The sequence below is a fragment of the Pelmatolapia mariae genome, linkage group LG5 (assembly GCF_036321145.2).
Source record: "Pelmatolapia mariae isolate MD_Pm_ZW linkage group LG5, Pm_UMD_F_2, whole genome shotgun sequence".
NCBI lineage: Eukaryota > Metazoa > Chordata > Actinopteri > Cichliformes > Cichlidae > Pelmatolapia > Pelmatolapia mariae.
The window spans coordinates 34,629,322-34,651,998 of NC_086231.1; the positions used below are offsets into that span (position 1 = coordinate 34,629,322).

A 22,677-nucleotide genomic window follows, 5' to 3' on the forward strand; every position below is an offset into this window, starting at 1 on the left:
TAATGACATCAGCCTGTTATGGCGTCATTATGACATCTTAAGTCATCATATTGAAAAAAAATTGTATTGTACAGCTCTCTCTTGTCATGGTTTCTTTAAATATTTTTCCAAGGCTAATTTTGACCTTGGACACTAACAGTGAAGGTCAAGGTCAAATGCTTAGTCAATATAGGTACCTATTTCCCCCAAGATCAAGTATTTTGTTGCAAAGTTTGAAGAATATTCATGAAAAGCTGTGGGTAATATAAAGTTTTTACTGATTTTCATATTTGTTGTGACTTTGACCCGATTTTCATCAAAATGAAATCAGCTCTAGCTATTATTGGCATCTACCATCGCACAAAATTTTAAAATGATATCTTGAAAACTGTGGATGCTACACTGCTAACAAACAGACAAATGAATGCTTTGTTTATTTATTTTAGAAAAATGACACAGTGAGAGTGGTGTATAACAATCAGCCATGACATAAAAACCACATGCCCACTGTGTCCATGACCTGTCAGGACATGGACACAGTGTCTCTGAGGTTCTTCAAGGACAGGTTAGGCTGTTTGGGATCATGTGAGTTTGAGAACCGGATAAACACTGTTTTTTTGAGCTGTTCCTCAAGTATTATTGCACAGCCGTGAGCTGGTGTGGGGTTCTTGGGCTGCAGCAGTGCTTAGGTGGGTGGTAGATGTAAAGTAACATTTACATGTATGTCAGGAACCAAGGTTCCAAGCACTGGACATAATGAGTTGTGTTAATTACTTCATTTGTCACATTATTTGAAATTCTGTGCCTGTCATATTTTGTTTGACCCTGTGCTACTTCGGTTTAAAGAAACTCCACGTGTTCAGAATTCACTGACACGAGATGAGGCAGCTGCATAACAAAAAAACCTCAAGTATTTTACTTTCACTAAAATCTTAAATGCAGAAATCTCAGTAAGCTAATCTATGGTTGTGCTGTGGTTAAACCAACACCAGATTTGATCGCCCTCATATTTATGGCCCTTGGGGAAAAGATATTTAAAGAGGAGTATAAAAAATCCACCCATTATGACCTCAAATAAAAATGTTCATTTATTCATAGAACTCTCTCTGCTCCATAAAAGAGTATAATGACAAAAACACTCAGCATGGGTCAAATGATGTCTTGGAATATTGCTCGTTTTCAAATTTGCTGCATATATTAGAAACATTAAATGGTACGAATGCAGTAGCCTCGGTTAGCTGGACTGCTACATGTTTCTCACAGTCTGTGCTGTTGTTGTTCTGCAGTGAGCTTCAAGGAGGACAATGGACTCAGAGAAGTTGACGGTCCAGCTTTTTCCCCCACCACCACTACCACTAAAACTACTACAACCACCACCAGCTCCTTTAGCCTCAATCCATGTGCAGGTAATCTAAACACTGGACCACAAAGCAAATGACATCACTGGGACAACCTGTCTCGGAAAGCAGCTCTGATGTGCAGTGAGGTGGCTGTAAGTCAGGTGGTAGAGCAGGTTGTCTACTAATCAGAAGGCTGGTGGTTCGATGCTGAGCTGCTGATACTAACTTCAAGTTGCTCTCTGATGCATTCATTGGAGTATTGAATGTATGTGAATGTTAGATAAAAAGGACTGCATAGAAAATGTGCTTGGGTGAAGAAAAGTGCTAAATAAGAATCGCTCCATTGGTAGAAACATCAGCTGATCCCCAGAGAGCAGACACGTTTGACCATAATCTGGAACATACATCTTGGTAACAGTGCTGTCAGGTGTTTTGTGGCGTGCAACAGTCTTTGATTAGTCTTTTGAGGAGAAGTCTAACCCTTGGGCTCAAACTGTGAGTTTGGTTCAAGGGTTAGAGCAAATGTCACCTGAACTGTAGTCCATATGAGGTAGACCCTGAATCAGCTTCATCAGTCAGGTTTAAAAGTTAAATGTGTGTCACATTTGTTGCTATCTGGATCCTTTTTGCCACATTTCCAATAAGATATCAAAAACTGCATTGTAGTTGTTGTAGTTGTGTCTAACTTCTCTAAATATTTTTCAGAAATTCAACTTTATTCTTAACTGAGACCCACAGGACTGCTTTCACACATGTAGCATAATTAACTTGAGTAAGGCAATAGTCCAGGCAGGTCACACCCCGTCTGTCATGTACTAATAAAAAAAGCTTCATAGGGCTCTAATATTTTCGTCTAATTCTGCAGCCGAGGGATAAAGAGTGGAAATGTGGTTGTAGGTGAGCATACGGTGTGGCTCCTCACACTGTGCACGATGAAAGGACACTTTTTTGTAGGTCATGTCCATATGTTTTCCTGATGCTTCAAACTTTTTCTTGATTTCTTGTGTTAAAAGTTATTTTGTATAATATTAGATTTTCTGCATTCTGTGTAGCAGTAAAAATAAAATAAAAATATTGGGTTAGTAATCTGTCGCCTGTGTAACCTGGAGAGATGAATGCAAGCTGTTTTTATTGCATCCATACACACGACTTATCTTTTTTCCATTATTTCTGTCACGGTAATTTCAGTTGTAAGACAACATATTTTCAAGAGCATTTATTAGTGGACATTTTTTGTATGTTATTTGTGTTTCACAGTCAGATTAAGCTCTTATTAAACCCCCAAACAATGTAACCTCCTTTTTGGGTGTACCTAATCGTTCAGCTAACTGGATAAACTGCTCCAGACATAATGGAGGCCAGCAAAGATATTAAAGGCATATGCAAAAGTTGCAATGCAATTATCCCTTAAAATGTTGCCATATCTGGAAAAGATTTATGACAGGAGCTCAAAAACACAGCTCAAACAACTCGAGAGGTAGGTCTATAAAGCAATAATGAAGTCTAATATAATATATTGGACCAATAAATGTTATAAATATACCAAAGTCAAAGAGAGAGCATTTGCAGTCAACACAGCTGGCCTCTTATATTATTCATAGATTTACTTAATATATCAATATCACCAATGTCAGAATATGAAACATGATTTCTGGCTCTGCTATGCTTCTCCACTGATCCTTTACTTGGCTCACATTTTCTGTTAGTCTTTGGACCCTGTGTGCTCTAAGCCATCATAAATGATGACCCAAGCAATCAGAATATATATATTTTTTAATGTCAGTCTTGCAATCAGGCATACATATATATGTATATATATATATGTATATATATATATATGTATGTGTATATATATATATGTATGTGTATATATATATATATATATATATATATATATATATATATATATATATATATATATATATATATATATATATATATATATATATATAATTCTTACACGTCAAAAACACATCCTGTAGGCTTAAAACAAAATCCAACACTAGCTCTGAACGGGTAGCCAGTGACATGGTGGATGTTAAGACGTTAAAGCTTTTTTTTAATATCCTTTATTTAAAAGTAAAAATTTTCACTGAGTTTAAAATTTATTTTCCAAGAGAGACCTCGCCAAAATGTGTCCAAACATGTGTAATATGTGGTGAGAATGAGTTATGGCTTTATGTATGGTGGGGAAATGAACAAGCCATCACTATTGCATTCACTTTCTAACTCTGTCTATAGAAGTCATATATTTCTGCTCTTACTAACACGATGTGTGTGAGCGCCTCCTGACTGCTCACAGGTAAAACATTCCAGAGTTACGACAGGTCAAAACAGGAAGAGCTGCCTCACAACATGTTTTCACTATTAAACTGATTAGTATTAGTTAATCTAAGCTGTCAGCAGCTTCATTAGCAGAATCCTAATCATGTCAGTGGGAGATGAGCACTGCAAACCCTTAAGCTCAAAAGTCCAACTTCGAGTGAAAGCCTCTACTCCTTCAAAGTGTCTCTGTTAGCTATAAGAAGATCCTGATCGATGTATCGAGCGGCCTTCGCCACTACAGAGCTTTAGAGGGGAATGTGTTGGTTAGAGATTGTGGGGAAACAGTTCCTGGCCCATGCCTCTTTGTGACAGAGCTATTGAGCTGTTAAATAGGGAGAATTGATTCTGGTGTGTGACTGCGATGGCTCATGAGAGGCTCCTTCCAGCAGGGAGCAAATGATCAGTGTGCGGGAGGGAAGGTGGGTTCCATCGTAGCCTCGGGAGAGCAAGAGAACAGAGAAACAGTACAAAGATGAGAAACATAACTGCAAATGACTGCCCTGGAGGTGTAGCTGTGTGGAATGCAGAGACGACTGTAATCACGCTGCTTGTCTCTTGCAGACAATGGTGGCTGCAGTCAACAGTGTACGGCCGTGGCAGGCCGGGCTCGCTGCTCCTGCTTCCCGGGGTTCTCACTGATGACAGATGGATGGATGTGTGAAGGTAAGGGCCGCCGTGCTTTCTTGTCACATTACCATTGGCAGTAATTGGAGTGGTTCACAAAGCTCATATGTATCCCTTAAGCTGTCTCCCTCAAGCCTGGTTACCACAAGGTAACAAGCAACCTAACAACAACAACAAACCCAGTGAATGCATAAATGAACAAATACATACAGGCCGGATGACAGAGCTGCAGTGAAATGAAGTGTCTGTCCAGAGGTCGGGGCACTTTTTAATTGGATTCAGTCACTCATGAAGGTCTCGTGATACTAAACAATGCATCAACTGATTGGGCTCCCAATGTTAGGTGGTGGAAACTGTCGCCTCAAGCATGATTCAACCATAGCCAATTACTCTGTGGGGGCAGTTGTTGCAATATCACACACTACACACAGCATCTATGTATGTACTCAGCTACCTTTCTTTCAGCATGTTTGTGTGGTAGCTCGGGACACTGGTAGGAGGCTTTAGGTGCGAAATCACTAAAATTAACAAAGTGTGTGCTGGAAGTGCTGAGTCTGTTACCAGACAGGATAACACTCAAGATGAACAAGTACTACATTAAAGGAAATGTTTTCCCTCCTATCATTTCATTCAGTGAGCAAAGTGAGCACTTTCTTTCCCTAAAGTGCTCCCACATGTGGACTTGTGGGTGGGCAACATTTAGTGCAGAGTGGAATGAAACAAAGCAAATACCATGACAGGTCATGATTGCGAGGGGGTGCTGAGGATTTGAAAGATATATAAGTAGACTGTGAAGTAAACTCTGGAGTACTTGCTGTTGATGCTTGGTGGGTGGGTAGGTGTGTAAAATGAACAAAAATATATTGTGCTGGAATGAAGTGCAAAATAAAGTATATGCTCATTTTGAATTTAATGCAAGCAAAACATTTCATAAAGGGACTGAACTTATTTTTGGAGGTTATGGTCTCCAGGCTTTGTGGGCTAAAAACTGAAGGGACCACCTGATTGGTTTCAGCCCACAGTTCAAATATACATGTGGTATGGGGATTGCACATTAGTGCACATGTCATGAGTTAGTCGCACATCTGTGAAGAAACTTTAGTGCATAAATGTGTTCAGGTTTTGAAGCAACATATTCCTCCATCTTTTTCAGGGCCATAGGAAAGGACTTGCTTATTTGTGCAAGACAATGTCAAACCACCGTTTGCAACTATTAGAAGACTGCTGACATTAAAAAAGGAGGAACAGCTGAAATCTGTTATGAAGCAAAAACACTGTTTTTAAAGAAGAGGTGATGCAACACAGAGGGTTTCATATGCTCTATCATTTTTAATGGAATATAGACTTTGAATGATTTGCACATGATCCTGAGTGTTTTTGAAATGAGGGTGCATCAGACTGTGAAAGCACTGTGAAAGTATTAACACCTGGGATCATTTGCACTTTTCTGTAATTTGTTTAGCAAATGGAAGCACTTCCATCAGAAAACCTGTGAGTCGTCCCTTATCGAGACTGTTATATTTTAATTTGCAGGTTTACAGGGTAAATACAGCTGCTTTTCGTGATCTCGCTGTATGTTTTCAGCTGCATATGAATGTGAATAACTGGTAATATTTTAGCACACAGTTCTTCCCATGGAGATGTGTTTTTTAAGAAAAGACTGTTTTTAAGAGAAGGTTTTATGCACAACTTAAATGATACATGTGGTTCAGACAAATGAACATCCCAGGGGCGTACACCCATTCACACACACATGCACACACAGTTGGCTCAAGTGCACGTGGCTGACACCTTCACCCTTTTCTGAACTGGGACTAAACAAACCATTGCGGGCAGGACTGCATTTGTTTTGCATTCCTTCGAGTGTTTTGTGGAGATCGAAAGCTTACAGAGTTATTACTTGAATGATAACTATGGATGACATCCTCCACTAAATAGTAATCATACCCCACTGTGTTATCATCTCTGTGGTTGCATTGCTGCCATAATCTGGACACTTACATGGTCAGGATTGTCTTTGTGGAAGATGACACTGATTGACCACAATGTCTTCTGAATCACAGTCCAATCTAGGCTAAAGGTAATCTCTAATCTGAGTCTAATATCATCATCCCATACAGACGTTCCTGGTGTTTCTCAAGGTTTAGGCAATATTTTAGTGTTTCTCTCAGACAATCAAGTCATTCAGTTTGCAACAGGGTTGTTTATGCCTGGAAAGAAATGTAAATGAAATTTACTTCAGTTTTATTTACATAGCACTGGTTTACAACCACTGTTACCTGAAGGGGGTTTATACTGAAAGGTAAAGACCATACAATACCTCAACAAACAGATGACCCCCTATGAGAATGCACTTGAAAACAGTGGGAAGGGAAAATTCCCTTTTAACAGCAAGAAACCTCCGGTGGCTGGATGGGTTGAGGTGAAACTTTCTATTTTATAATTATAGAACAATTTAAGCAATGAGCTACCAGAGCCTCAAGAGTCCTGCTGACATATGTCTTTCATTTACTAGAGCAGCATTAGAAAAACTGAGGCGTACTGTTTCAGTTCTTTTTCATATATTAACATATTTCAGTAAAGAGGAGTTTCACTGCTCTGACCCACTAACATCGACAACACTGAATCAAAATTATTGGCTTTATTTTCTCTCAGTGGGCACGATCTTTTGGCTCATCAATTTATCATTTTCAGTGTCTGTACACAAAAACCTGGAAACTAAAGTTGCATCTGTGCAAATTGTAAAAGCCTGAAAAAAAATACCCAAATAACAGGTATACACCTGAATGCATCTGTTCCACTCTGTGTGGTTTAGCTGCCTTAATTTATCCTCTGTCACAGCTGACAGTGGAATCAGGCTCACGGCGTGCAACTTTAACCTCCATGTTTAAAACTAGTTCGGCAAATAAGCCAAGGCTGACTTCATTCACTGCAGCTTGACCTTAAAAAAATAAAAAATAAATAAATACCTCATTGTCTGCTGGGTCAAGTGTGTAGGAAAAACTGTGTGTGTGTGTGTTCTCATCTGTGGTGCCTTTCGGACATCTCCCTGTGCTCGCTCTTGATGGAATTCCTTTCAAACTGCTGTCTCCCTTGTCCATTCAACTAAGCATTTGTATTTCTCAAAAATAAGTTGTTTCCACCTTGTACTGGATCGCTTCACTGTGTAATGAGGCTGTCTCCACGGGGCAAGTCAGCAGAGGTGTAGGGACATTGAAGCATTAGGCCCGATTTCCTTTGCTTTTTCGGATTTGAATGACAAACTAGAAATAACGCTGGCCACCAGAGCACTGTGGTGGAAGGAGACTTTCTGCACCACTGGCAATACGCAAACCTTGGAAACAGTCCTGTCTAACCCTGTGCTTGAAGGCCAGCAGCGCCCAGAGGAAGGGGTGGTCTATGAGCTCAGGAGGATTTTGCCCCTGGAAATATCCCTCCCTACAATGTTCATAACAGATGTCTCTCAGTTGAGGAAGAAATGGGGACATTTGCAAAGATAGCTTGCAAACAAGAATTTGTCACCACTGCGCTGCTCAAGAAGGGAAAACTGTTAATTTTATTTAGACAAATGCATTTGCTGCAGCTCCACAGAGGGCTCATATAATACCATAAAGTACGCTCTGAGCTGTGAGAGGTGATGAGGTGCAGTTTTAGAAGGTTAACAGGAAAAAAGCTGCAGGATGTGACACAGCCAGGTACACGCTGAAAACTTCAGTTCTGTGTTTTTACTCCTGCTGCTGCCTGTGGGAAGGTGTTGTAAGGCACACAGTTTATTCAAATTCCCCATGGCAAAAACTTTGAAAGTCGACAAAGACTTTTCAAAAAGGGATTGCTGGCACGCAAACACACACACGTGGGGCACAGGAGAATATGTTCCCTCTTGTTCCAGATTTTTGTTTTCTCCAGCATATTTTGTACAACACCTTTTTTGTCTGGTTCCCTGTGGAATGCACTATATTTTGGGGTGATCTTCAAATGTGGATGGCTGCCACACACAAACAAACACACATATACACACACAATAATCCCAGCGTTACCCTATCAGTACATCCAACTAATCGGCCTCGCATGTGATGCATGATAAGGGAATGCAGCCGTTTGATAAAGACGAGCCACAACAGAGCGGCGATCCACTGTCTCAGCACGAGGCCACCGGTGTCATAAATCAACAGCGCCTGTTTACTGGCTGCTGCACAGTTTGACTGATAAAGATTTAAAGGCTCTCAACTGTTTTTTCATTTCACACAAACACGCTTAACAAGCAAAATATCATGTAGCTTTTGCCAAGACCTGTTATTTTCAGTTTGACTTCTTCAAAGTCAAATATTACAAAGGAACAAACAAAACTCAACTTGGTCATCTATTGGCCACATGCTGCAGTAAATAGACACATTTTTAAAGGTTATCTTTCAAGTAAAGCTTGTTTATTCCAGGTGTTCCAGTTTGAAGACATTTAAATTATTACCTCTAAAAAGAGGTGGATGTTAACCGAACCCTGACCTTAACCTTAAACATTTAAAGGTAGCTGATGAGCTGGTGGATGTTAACCCTCTGAGGTCTAAGTCATGAGTGGTGATAACCTCAGGTGTAGCCCTAAAGGCTGGAGAAAGGACAAACAGCCTTTTTTTTTTTGGGGGGGGGGATTGAAATTTTTGTCTTGAAGGAATTTGCAATTAATTTAGCAACATTTGGCTGAATCTGAGCAGAGTTCACACCTAGAAATTCAGCTTACTACTTCTATCATCATCATCAAGAAACACCAGGCCCATGCTATAACATTGCCTTCACCATGTTTGACAGATGATGTGGTATTCTTAATGCTAAGGACTGTTTCTCTCCGTCTACATACTTTTCTCTTCCAATTATTCTGGTAGAAGAGCCTCCGCTCCTGGCCGCCGCCTGGCTCACAATGCACCCGACCCCTACAGTGCCTCCTGCAGGTGGTGGGCCTGCAGGAAGATGGGCCCCATGTCTTTTTTCGAGCTGTGTCCGGCCAGGCCCCATGGACTAAGGCCCGGCCACCAGACGCTCGCCCTCGGGCACCCTGGCCAGACCTGGCTCCAGGGCGGGGCCCCGGTAACCCTATCCCGGGCAGGGTGAACTGTTTCCTTAATGGTCTTCTCCTTGGGGGTCTTTTGACTCGCTCTTTGTCTGGTTACTCACCTAGGACCAATTTGCCATGGAAGACCCTACCAGGGGGCAGAAGCCCCCAACCAACATAGCCCCTCGGAGCAGGCCTCGGGGCAGACCCTGGACACGCTGGAGAGATCATATCTCTCGGCTGGCCTGGGAACACCTTGGTGTTCCCCAGACAAGCTGGAGGAGGTGGCTGGGGAGAGGTCTGGGCTTCTCTGCATAAGCTGCTGCCCCCCCCCACGACCCGGTCCCGGATAAGTGGAAGAAGATGGATGGATGGATGGATGGATGGTCGAATATTTTTTTGACAATTAGCTAAGAGACAATCAAATACTGGGCAGATGTGGGGCATTGTTCATTCTGGGTTAGTCATTACACCTTTAATATATTTAATCACACGGTCACTAGTTTGTTTGTTGTTTTTGAAGTATTAATGAGCTTAGCTGTACATTTCACTGCAACTCTTGGTTTTTAGCTGGAGCATTGAATGACTTTCATGCCTGAGGCTTCCCGGCTAGATGGTTTTTGTGTAAGCAAAAGCAAAAACTTGTTATTTCCTGTTCTGCCACAAATTCTTAGGCATAAGAGAGACTTTTCATTTGAAGTTTTGCTGATGTCCATCTGTTGCCAACTCACTGAGCTCGATCTCTGTGACACTCGGAGAGCCTGAACACGGGGGCAAAATTATGCACGAGACCCGTCCATCAGCAAGCTCACGTCCACATCATATTCATGCACCCCCTGTTATCTTCCCTCCCTCCCTCTGTCTCACACACAGTCACCGTTGTCTTTTTCTGCAGATGTGGATGAGTGCGTGACTGGTGCCCACAGTTGCAAGCCCAGTCAGCGCTGTGTGAACACAGTGGGTTCATTTGTGTGCGAGCTGCAGGTCACTTGTCCTGCTGGTTACCAGCTGCGGAACAGTCTTTGCGAGGGTGAGTTCATTGTTCCTGATGTGTTTCATTAAACCAATTTACCCAGCAGTCATTTCCAGAGCCTCTGAAATAGCTGGTGGAAATTATGTCTTCTTCAATATAATAAGCAGGATTTATTTTTATTTTCAGGATGATTTGGTTTTGTAAAAACAAAAGCAAGGACAGTGATATAAAAGCAAAATCACTTTACCCAGCTGTCTTAACTAATTATAGACCAATCTCCAATCTTCTTTTTATGAATGAGTAATTCAAGATCATCTGCAGAGGAATTGGTTTGTTTGAAGAGTTTCACAGTTCAGAATTCATCATAGTACAGAAACAGCACCAGTGAAGGCTACAAATGCTCTTCTTACGGTCTCTGATCACTATGTATGTGATAACTATTTTTTACTACAGAGATAAGACCTCTCTGTATTAAAGGTATTAAAGGTACGGCACTGCAGTGGTTTGTATCATATCTGTTTAATAGACTCCAATTTGTTCATGTAAATGGGGAGTCTTCCTCTCACGCTAAGGTTAATCACGGAATTCCACAGGGTTCAATGTTGAGAGCAATATTTACATTATACATGCTTCCCTTAGGCAGTATTATTGGAAGGCATACATTTTCAGTGCCATTCAGATGACCTCTAATTTCCTGCTTCTAAATTCAGATAAAACTGAGATTGTTGTACTCAGCCACACAATCAGGTCCCATCTTAAAGACCTCATAGTATCATATCACACCAATACAGCACTTTGCTCTCAGACTGCTGGTTTACTTGTGGTTCCTGGGGTATTTTAAAAGTAGAATGGGCAGGACCTGCAGCTTTCGGACCCCTCTTCTGTAGAACTAGTTCCTAGTTTGCATTTGGGAGTCAGACAAGATTACGTTTACAGTAAAACTTTCCTTTGGAATAAAGTTAGAGCTGGCTCAGATGATCCGGAACCACCCCTTAGTTCTGCTGCAATAGGCCTAGGCTGCTGAGGGCTTGATGCACTCAGCATCTCTCATTTCTTTTCACTTAGCAGCTACTACATCAAGAATACAACAATACAGCAAGTGCTGTAGCCATTTACAGCACAAACAACAAAAAGCAATTTTACTTCAGTTTTACTGAAGAAAATACTTTGTTTAAACTAGCATTGGTGAGCCATATTTCTTATAGTTTAATGTAGTTATTGTGAAGCTGTAGAAATTTCAGCATCAATGTCATATATTCAATAGAGGCTTGTGTACAGAGGCTGACAAAAGCTGCCTTATGTATAGGGAGGCAACTTCATTTAAACATTAAATTATGAGACACTGACACTAAATTAAAAATTACACAAAGAGAAAGTTACAGGAATCTAATTACAGATGTGAAAAAAATAATTTGAAATCTTTTGACATTTTGAATATTAACGATACTCCATTTAAACATTTCATCGAACACATATTTATGTGTGTCGAGGTATAGCTGCTCTCTTCTTATTGTGAGATATTCAGCATTACCTCTGGTGTAATTCCACATCTTGGCACTTACCTTTGGCTGGGGTTCGTGTTTGTGTTGGAGTGGGACTCACTGTTGCCACTTTTCAGAAATTTTCAGAGGGTCCAGAAACAAGAAGCAAGCAAGTCCAGCATGCTGGCTCAAACTGAGGCAGTATATCATTGATCCACACACAAGCCATTCTGGTCCTATTGTTTGTCACCTCCTCCTCTCTACTGATCTTTTTAGCGGTATTACTGAAAACACATATTATTGAAAATCCTTTAGGGGTCATAAATCCATGAATACAAGACTCCAGTGTACTGTAGTGCATCATTATTAATGCAATAGGTGCTGCTGCTGTTGTACTGTCCTAGATCCTTGTTTCCTCACTATTTAGATCAAATTAACACTAGTGATGTAGAAATATGCAAAAATCATTTTCACTGCAATATTCCTGCCATACTTTGTCAACTGCATCTTAAAGGAGACTAAATACATTCACTGAGTATTAGTCACATTGGTATGCAGCATATACTCACAGACAGGTGTGCAAGCCTGCATCAACCAAAATAATTACAAGATATACACAAGACTGACAGTAGCATTATGTTGTATTTTATGTATTCTATGTTGTGTATGTTGGACAACAGCCTGTCTAAACCGAATAATACCACACCCCTAATTTGGCTGTTGTTTTTATTGTCCTTCATTAGCTCGTAATAGCGTTAGCTAGCTAGCTCTACATTAACAATGCTCTGTGGTTTTGGTGATGGTTATTTCATTAGCTAATGCAATAATTTGAAAATGGCCAGCTTATTTATTAGAGTGTTTGGGTATCATATGATCCATGTCTTGCAAATGGTCTATGTCAGCATAATAGCAAGCGCTAACATAAGCCAGAAGAAATACAGTTCTGGGTGGATTTAATCCCAACCGAACTGTCCCTCTGTGATTCAAGTGCTTGCATACCTTTAAAACTTTTGACCTTACCTACGTGTTAACTTAAAGGGTTGTTCTGGTATGTTAATAGGTAAATATTTCATATAAAGGTTTTGTTCAGACAACATGACAACATCTTTGACTACTTTTAATGCGAAAACAATTACCCAAAGTCACCTAATTTAGGCTCACTCAGCAAATCGTCATAAAGACAGGAAGTTCATGTTTCCTTGGCCCAAACGGTAAAGTGTGGGTTTAAGCAGATACCAAGGTTCAATATGTTACGAGATAATCAACCAAAGAGCAGGATTGGTGGTGCTGCACTTTGAAGCTCATGTGACTCGTGTCACAGAGGACTAATCTGTATAAGCATAGCATGAAGGTAGTATCTAGTCAACCATCCAGCAGGCAAAAAAAGTAATTAGTTATATGAAAGCAGTGACAGAATGTTGGAAGAGTATCTCTCTGATATTAACAACAGAGAAAAGTCAAATTAAGACCTCCTGCTCAGAGGACCCAGGATAAAATGAACTACTTGCGGCATGAAAAAAAAGAAAAAAACTCTCATATTGCTCATGAGATTCAATAACTGTCATTTAAGAAGTTCTGTTCAACTTCTGTTAATTGCAGAGTCGAATCAAGCGATGTTTTCATTGAATTCTTCCCTCCAGTTAAACACTGACAGAGTCAAAGTGTCTGCAAATGTTCTGTGCTTGAGTCACAGTGCCCCCTGCTGTACTACTAACAACCTGAGAGCTCAAGCTAAATTTACAGAGCCTATTGTAACAGAATAATGCATTGAGAGATTGCTTTGTGCAGATAAACTAATGCAAATCTATTCTTTCTTTACAGACATTGATGAGTGCACGATGAGAACTCATAACTGTGGCATGGGCTTTGTGTGTGAGAATACAGTGGGCTCTTTCCTGTGTAATCCCAAACAGAAGTGCATCAGCGGCTTCACACAGGACTCTCATGGCAACTGTATTGGTAAGAGACTGTCCATACTCTCCAGGCTGGGTAGCATTACATCCTAACTCAGGACCAGTAAACAGCTGATAGAGTTGGTCCTATTCTTTGTAAGGACAAATCTTAAGCAAAATCAGCCTCTTTAGCAGAGCCATCCATCAAACTTACTCTGTATTGTTCCTGTGTCTGTGTGTTTTTCCATGCTGCAGTACTACTCGGATTCTTGATATTTAACTGTCTTTTAACCAGGCTTTAACTATCTTGATATTTCTTAAGAGATTCAAACTAAAAGATTTTAAATCAAGTGTCTTTTCTTCATTTTTGCATTACAGTTATTGTGTTATGTAAAGCTTTCTGGGTGTTCCAAATAGGTGAAAGGGGGGTTAAAAGGGAGCAAGTGTTAACCAAAGTAAAAACATAGACCTAACCTCCGATGGCGTTGCTGGTGACTGATATCAAGAGATTGCTAACATGGGTCTTTTGGGGCAGTGATTATGCACAACAATACATTTGATCAGTCTATGTATAGTAAAGTCATCTTTCTGACACAGTTTACACACATGATAAAACACAGTGGTCCATGAGTGGTAAAAGCTCTTACCTCTGCCGAGCACTTTATTCGATTAGCTCACTTCTGTATCTGTTTGGTAGGAAGGCTACCCAAAAACTTATGGATTTGCATTTACCTCTTAATTCTTGTAATGTAACAGAAGTGACATATTCTGGAGTTAGCATTAGGGTTGGTGAAAGCACTGATGATGACTTAGCCCTCAGAGCATTAAGCTGAGCTCACCACTGGATTCAGGAATTTTTTAAAGGATCCTTTATCATAGCAAGATGTCACGCTGTATCTGTGAAAAAGTATTTGACAACACTTCAGATTTTCTCTTGTTCCTGAGCTCAGTTCAACACAAATCACCGTGCTAACACAAAGATTAAACAAAATGTAATCCAATTTTCTTTAGATTACTTGCACTTTTCTCAGTACCGTGCAGGGCAACATCACTGCAAAATGAGCTAAACATAATATTCACCTCTGGGTGCTCCTGATGTCATAAAACTGCCCCGTGTACCTCGGCTGATCTACAGCCAAAGCAGAGCAAGTAATCATCAGTGGTAATGTCTCCCTGCAGATGACTGCACATACATCACAGATCTGTCACTGAGGGTGGGAGGATTCCTTTGGCCCTCGCTTTTTCAGTGTGTTTTGGAAATACTTGTTATTTGACTTATTCGTATCTGTTAAAGCTCTGTTTGCATTTGCACACTGATGACTTACTGAGAACTGGCTCTATTTTTGATTCTGATGCTGTTACTTCAAAGCCAGACTCTGTAGTTGTGCTATGTTTCTGTTATTTTATCCATCAGATTTTCATCATTATTCATGCATGATGTGTGTTTACTCATACACTGGTATCCTGACTTTAATTTTTTTTGTTGAAGAATTCTATTTTTCTCTTTCATCATGTACATCTTTTATCCTGATTACTGAAAGCTTACCTACATTTCTGAATGCTCGCCAACAACTGTAGGAAACTCCAGAGATTTTTATTATATCATGGAGAGCTTTCGTGGGGCCCTCACTAAGTTTTAAGATTAGGAGAGTAAATGAGTTAGATGGATGGGAGAATATACGCCGGACTATATATCGTGAACTAATAGACACATAGCAAAGCAGTGGTTTCTTAGCATATTTAGTGCATCCAAAGAGTATTCACTGTCCTCCACATTTTGTCATGTTACAGTTTTCTTCCAAAATGGATTAAATTCATTTTTCATGTCAAAATTCTACACACAATACCTCATAATGACAAAATGAATAAAATAACCTACTGCACCTTTGCAGTAATTACAGCCTTAAGTGTTTTTGAGTATGGTACTACAAGCTTGGCACACCTATTTTTGGGCAATTTCTTCCATTCTTCTTTGTAGAACCTCTCAAACTCCATCACTCAAGGACATTCACATCCATTTTGGAAAAAGGCTGTAACATGACAAAATGTGGAACAAGTGGAGTGCTATGATTACTTTACAGATACACGGGACAATGGCCACATTTATTGAAGTTACCATTTAACAGTTACAGTTACCCATTTCAATATTACCACTTTGTTTTTTACCATCAGTAATGAATTCAATTCAATTCATTTTTATTTATATAATGCAATATCACACCAACAATCACCTGAAGGCCAAGGAAAGATAAAAAAATAAAGCCCCTCCAATAATAAAAATGTGTTTTGTTAAAATGACTGGGATGTTGTAGACATAAGTTATTCATCTCTGGCTCTCTTCCACAGCATGTCTTTTATCCTGTCTTCCTTCTCTCACCCCAACCGGTCGCAGCAGATGGCCCCGCCCCTCCCTGAGCCTGGTTCTGTTGGAGGTTTCTTCCTGTTAAAAGGGAGTTTTTCCTTCCCACTGTCGCCAAAGTGCTTGCTCATAGGGGGTCATTTGATTGTTGGGTTTTTCTCTGTATGTATTATTGTAGGGTCTACCTTACAATATAAAGCACCTTGAGAAGACTGTTGTTGTGATTTGGTGCTGTATAAATAAAATTGAATTGAATTGAAGTAATCTTAAGGCTATCAGGATTGATCCTCCACGCAGTCACAGCTTCATTCTTGATCTTTTTGACTCTGCAGATATAAACGAGTGCAGCAGCCTGAGTGAGCCCTGCAGTTCAGGCTTTAACTGTATCAATACTGTTGGCTCCTACACGTGCCAGAAGAAGATTGTGATGTGTAGCCATGGTTACCACGCCAGCCCTGATGGAGCCAAGTGTGTTGGTGAGGTTTAGCACAACATGCACCACTCACACAGGAAGATGGTGTTGTGGAAAGGTGTGAATGAAAGCACTGATGGCCCTGTTGTTGACCAAGACACAAGTTCAATCGATTAGATACAACCAGGAAAATGCAAGAGTGAATATTATTTATGATCACTTCTTTCTTTCAGTTAAAGGTCATCGTACAGTTGTGGCACAAGAGTTTTTCTAAAAGACCATGCATCGATGTTCTCACTCTCTGATAGTACTTTGGTACTGTATACAGTACAGTATACAGTACTGTACTGTATACAGTACAGTACCAAAGTACTATCAGTTGCTGCTTTGGTACTCAAAACTGCTCAAAAAGACAGACTTAAAATGAGAACAACTAAATCTTGTTCAGCTTACATGCAGTTCTTAAATGGTGTCAAATTATGCTTCATTTAATTGTATTCTTATAAATGACAAGTACTGTGAGTGATTTGTTTGATCAAGATGTCGATGAGCAAGAGGAAATGTTGCCGCCAAGAGTGCATTTCCTGACCAGGGTCACAAAGAGGGTGCTGTATCAGAAACCTCCTTGTGACTTTACTTTGGTCGCAAGCAGGTTGCAGTCGTTGCCTGTGCTGTATGTTGAAGATGCCGACTTGTCTGCAAACATTTGCCATTTACTCTACCATAGTAATGATTCTGTATTGAATAGATCCAGTTTTAGCTCCCATCCCACTGGCCTGCCATTGTCCCTGCCATTTAAAATCTTCTCATTCATTTTTCTATCTTCACACCACTCCCCCATATTTTTAAAAGTATTACACACAAATAAGGAAATTGACTAATTAAGCTTTATTGTGCCCATTGTCTGAAACACTCACTGGTTCCCTAAATTAACCCTAAGTCGTCTGTAATTGTTGTTTTTAATAAATTGTTCTCCCAAGAAAATATTTATTCTGATACACACCAACAATTATTTTCCAAAATAATTTAAAAATAAAAATCATTTTAAAAACATAAATAACAAAATAATAATACCAAGAGAGTGAGAACATCGATGCCTGGTCTTTTCGTACTGTCTGGCCCTGTAACAAGTCTTAGCTGTGTTTAAGTTATACCGTCTCGGGTGCTCAGTGGGTCACTGTTGAAGTGCTTCATCTTTCTTTCTGCCTGCGTAGACACTGACGAGTGTCAGATGGGGACGCACCGCTGTGGAGCGGGCCAGATCTGTCACAACCTCCCCGGCAGCTACCGCTGTGACTGCCAGACAGGCTACCAGTATAACGCCTTACGCAAAGTCTGCACTGGTACGTATCACTGTGTGACGTCTGCAAAGTGAAGATGTTCAGACTGAAGGTTCACTTTATCGAGCACTTTATGAAACCAGAGAAGCTATGGGTGCAGACGTCCGCTCACTGAGTCAGAGTTTTTCTGTTATGATGTCAGATTTGACCAAATTGGGTTGGATAACACTTTCTACACTTTCAGCCTATCACTTGTAAAAATGCTTATTATCTGAGAGAGCATAGAGCATATTTATTCCTGATATTCTCATAATTCTCATAATTATTAATTGTCAGCAGATTAGACATGCAACCGTCCAGTCTCCAGGCAGATGTCAACAAGCAGGCTGAACAACAACAGCAAATGTCAGGCTTAAATGTTCTAAAGAGTACGAAAGCAGAACTCAGCTGATATTTTACACACTGCAATTTTAAGAGAGCTGTTTATAAGCAAATCTCAATGAACTGAAGCAACGTTATAAAAAAGAATATGAGAGACTAATAAAGTGATGTAGAAAATGATTACTTGAAGTTATTGTTGTAAAAGATGGTTCTACAAGGTACTGAATCATTGGATGTACTTAGCTTTTTACTCACTGTTTCTGCATTTTTGCTCCATTTTTTGTTAAATAAATAATGACATGGTAAAATGAATGTGATTTTGAACTATATAACTGAAATTGAATTGATCTGAATTGAACTGAACAAATTGTGAAGAATTAGCCGATAATATTTAACATTGAGTGTTTATTTTAAGAAAGTCATATTTAATTGGGTTTTATTTATCAGGAAATTGGAGCGTATGCTGTAGTTACTTTCAATGTTGACCTAATATGTTATTTTTTTAGTTTTTGTTGTCATGTATTACAATTGTGTGTATTCATATTCATCAAAGGTCCCACACAATAGGTGTTTGGACAACACCTATTGTCCAAACCTTTAGCTTCTGAGAGGCAGCCAATCAGAAGAAAGCTGGCTTAAAAGAGGGATGGCCTTCAAGGGAAGCTCATCGTGTATGTGTGTTGAGTCCTTGCTGGGCCTCAAAGCTATCTGCTGCCTAATAGCTCCTGTTTCTGTACTGACAGATGTAAATGAGTGCTGGCGCTATTCTGGCAGGCTGTGTGCCCAGAAGTGTGAAAACACCCCAGGCTCCTACCGCTGCTCATGCACAGCTGGCTTCTCCCTCGCATTCGACGGCAAGAACTGCGAAGGTAAGCTAGACAGTTTGTTCCTCTGACATATTGAAAATTTAAATGCCACCTTGTTTAGACAGACCGTCTTATTTTTCACGAAGAACTTAAATCACAGAGGCGAGCCTCCGGGGACAACATCAGCATCAAAAGGCAAAAGCAGTCTTTGCACAGACTTTGGAGATTAAGTATATTGATGAGAAACTGTTTATGTCTCCTTTGTAAGTCACTGTTATCAATAAAGACTATTTTCCATTGGCATTTAATTTAGTCTCCATCTCTGGGATAAGAGTAATAATAATAGTTTCCTGGTTCAGGTGCTGTCAGTCGTCAGCATGCTGGAGATGTGATTGTGCTTCAGAGAGCAAAGCCGATCATGATTCACGTTATGTCCAGCTTGTCACAGACGTGACTGAAGGAACTTAATCCAGATGTAAATGTTTCTGTTCATCGAGGTTTATGAGATAAAAGCTTGTCTGAAGGATATCATTGGGTTTTGATTATCGCTTTTAAGATTGATTTTTTTCAAGTTATTTGTCTTGAACAGTGTCTTGAATAAATGACTAGAGAAGCAAAGGTGTTTGGGGAGGCAGCAACATTACAACATATACATACAAATATTTGTTTTTTCTATCTAACTCCTAACATAGAGCTTGCATAAATATTTACACGTTTATGTCTAATTTTATGATTGTATTTTTTTTGTTTCTGTGCTCAGATACAAATGAGTGTGACCAAAACCCTTGTAGCCAGGAGTGTGCCAACATCTATGGCTCATATCAGTGCTATTGTCGCCCAGGCTACTACCTGAAAGATGATGGGCACACCTGTGAAGGTATTTTCTTCCAAGGTTGCCAGTGTGGTAGAAACACTTCAGAGAGATCGATAGAGACCTCAATCCAGCATACTGCTCTATTCCTACAGTTTATATGATTTGCAGTCAACACATTTAGACACATCTAATTAGATACATGTGTGAAATTTAACAGATAGCTAGCCACGAATTCAGACACTTGTGATTTACTCAGTGAGAGAGTTGTGAACCTCAGCTGCATTTTACTGAAGCGTTTCTATTATCCAAAACCATACACAGACTGCACTTACATATATAATACACTATAGCTGCATTATAGTGGTTTACGCAGTTGCTGGTTCAACTCCTGCTGAAGACACACATCCTTTTTGGGGTTGTGTCAGGAAAGCCAACAACAGAAAAACATGCTTCAAATGATGAATACATAGAACACCTTTAAAATTAGACTGTCGTTCTCTTGCTGTTAGTTTCACAGTAGAGAAATCAGATGAGTGATGTATGAAATCAGACAGGACAATCAATACCAAAATACCCTACCCAGGAACGGTTTTCTATAATTATGTAGAAAACAGAGGTAAATGTGTTGGTATAAATTTCCCATAAAAGGGGCTGATGTTCCAGCTCCAGAGAACTTCTCCTGATGCCAAGTTGTAGTTGATGTTCCACATGAGATATACACACACAATACTCGAGATAAAGGTAAAAAGCCCAACTGCTTTTGAACCTTTCTTTCCTCACAGTTTAATCACAGTGACGAGATGTGCATGTGTGTGTTTTAAACAGATATTGACGAGTGCTCCCAGAGCATCGGGAACCTCTGTGCCTTCCAGTGTGTTAACACTGCAGGCAGCTATCAGTGTGCCTGTCCACCTCATGGATATGTCATGGCTGCCAACGGACGCACCTGCAAAGGTGAGGCTGATATATACAGTAATCGTCTTCTTGGACTTGATGCAGGTTACATTTTTGTACTGTTTGACTGGGGCATTGAAAACCTTTCTGTCAGTGCTGTTATATGCATGTAGTAACTGTTACATTAATAGATAGACTTAAAAAAAAAGTCAAAGAAATCTTGTTAAAAATGCAGTGGGTACACTTAGTGTGACAGGCTGTTAAAGAATAGATTGAGCAAATTGCAGCATCCATCCATCCATTCTCTTCTACTTATCCACAGTGCGAGAGCTAGGGTACACCCTGGACAGGTCACCTGTCTGTCGCAGGGCTAACACATAGAAATTGCCAACCATTCACACCTATGAGTTTCCAGTTAACCTAACCCCACTAACTGCGTGTCTTTTGACTGTGGGAGGAAGCTGGAGTACCTGAAGAGAACCCACGCAAACACGGGGACAACGTGCAAGCTCCAGAAAGGCCCGACTAGTTGGTGAAATCAAACTCTTCTCAGTGCTAACCACCGCGCCACCGTGCTGCCCTACGCAAACAGCAGCACACTAAATCTGAATCTGGAAGAGAACATTTACTGCTCCACCTATGCATACCTATGGGTTTAATGAGTTTCTCCCTTTTCTACCTAATTTTCACTTAACTTATTAATCCTTAAATTCAAACTGCACTACTGTATAACTTTTGCTCATAGTGTATAGTCCTTATTAACTGATATTGTTTGACAAGTGCAACAATGGTTCAATTTGGTGTTAGACATTTATGGAAATTTGCTTTCTTGCCAAGTTCATGGAATTTTTGTTACTCTTGTGGAATTTTTGTCTCTGTTGAGATCAGATGCATTTCTCACTGCATTGTTTTCATTTTGTAGAAAAACCAAATCTATTCTATGATTGGTTTTAGTCATTGTAGTCTAAACACTGTATTCTCAACATCACCGTGCTGCAACTGACTGAAGTTGACTGAGGTTGGGCTGTTGATGCAGATTTGCAACTGAGCAACTGTGATCATTTTTGGTGGAAATGGGACTGGACAGGGTGCTCCAACCTGCACTTGTACCAACACCCAGCCATGCGGCTGTTCCAGTAGGACACCCACACAGTTTCAGAGTAGTGCAGGTCATTCTGAATAATGAGTGTATCCAGACACTTTGCATTTAGACTGGGTCTGTCTCCTATTGAGGATTCTTGGACAGGTTCATCAGAGGTACCCACAACCACTGACCACTGCACGGCACTGCATCATTCAGATTGGGTCACAAAAGCCTATCATATCAAAATGATGATATTTATTAGATTTATTATTGGCTCTTTTTCCAGATATTGATGAGTGCACAACTGGCACCCACAACTGCTCCACTGGGCAGACCTGCTACAACCTTCAGGGAGGCTTCAGGTGTCTCTCCTTTGATTGCCCTCAACACTACAAGAAAGTGTCAAACACGTGAGTCAAATTTATATTTGCTCCCCTGCCAAAGTTTTCCGCTTTTGGCTCAGAGTCAGGTTTTTACTACATCAAAGTATGCAGAGGTTAAGGCTCATTAGAACATCTGGGTATTATAAGTTTCCATATTTGAGTTGTCTTTGTAAACAGGTCCAATAAAATTTGTCTTTGCAGTCTCCAGCTGCATTGGCCTATATCTGTGTATATGGTTTCTGTCCAGATCCTCTCAGGCTGTGAAACATTATACATCGATGTGCTTACAGCACAGTGTTCTGCACAGAAGGGCCTTGTTAGTTGTGAGCTTGTTTAACTGAACATGATTCACATCCGCTGTGTGAAGAAGTCAGATGGCTTTGATCAGCTCGGTGCTTCCCAGAGCCGTCTCTGCAGCTCTCCCTGCTCTACGCTCCACTGAACAGCAACACCACACACACACACACACACACACACACACACTCACTCCCCTGTCAGCCCACAAGAGACGTCTTATCAGTGTTACCTAGAGACACCTTATTACCCTCAGTGTGACATCTCTTGGCTCCCCATGGAGAGACATCTTTCATTCATGAGCAGACTTGGCAG

At 40.3% G+C, this 22,677-nt stretch overlaps 1 protein-coding gene across 3 annotated transcripts in view; it reads left to right on the plus strand.

Moving 5' to 3' along the window:
* Positions 1-22,677, plus strand: part of fbln2 (fibulin 2) — a 70,357-nt gene that overhangs the window by 44,792 nt on the left and 2,888 nt on the right. For 2 of the 3 annotated variants that reach the window (XM_063474854.1, XM_063474855.1), the window contains exons 7-16: positions 1,266-1,385; positions 4,206-4,307; positions 10,205-10,339; positions 13,585-13,722; positions 16,347-16,490; positions 17,641-17,769; positions 18,831-18,956; positions 19,654-19,770; positions 20,533-20,661; positions 21,972-22,095. In XM_063474854.1, coding sequence (XP_063330924.1) covers positions 1,266-1,385; positions 4,206-4,307; positions 10,205-10,339; positions 13,585-13,722; positions 16,347-16,490; positions 17,641-17,769; positions 18,831-18,956; positions 19,654-19,770; positions 20,533-20,661; positions 21,972-22,095 — 1,264 coding nt within the window. The remainder of the gene's footprint in view (positions 1-1,265; positions 1,386-4,205; positions 4,308-10,204; positions 10,340-13,584; positions 13,723-16,346; positions 16,491-17,640; positions 17,770-18,830; positions 18,957-19,653; positions 19,771-20,532; positions 20,662-21,971; positions 22,096-22,677) is intronic. The other variant, XM_063474856.1, reaches the window with a different exon arrangement.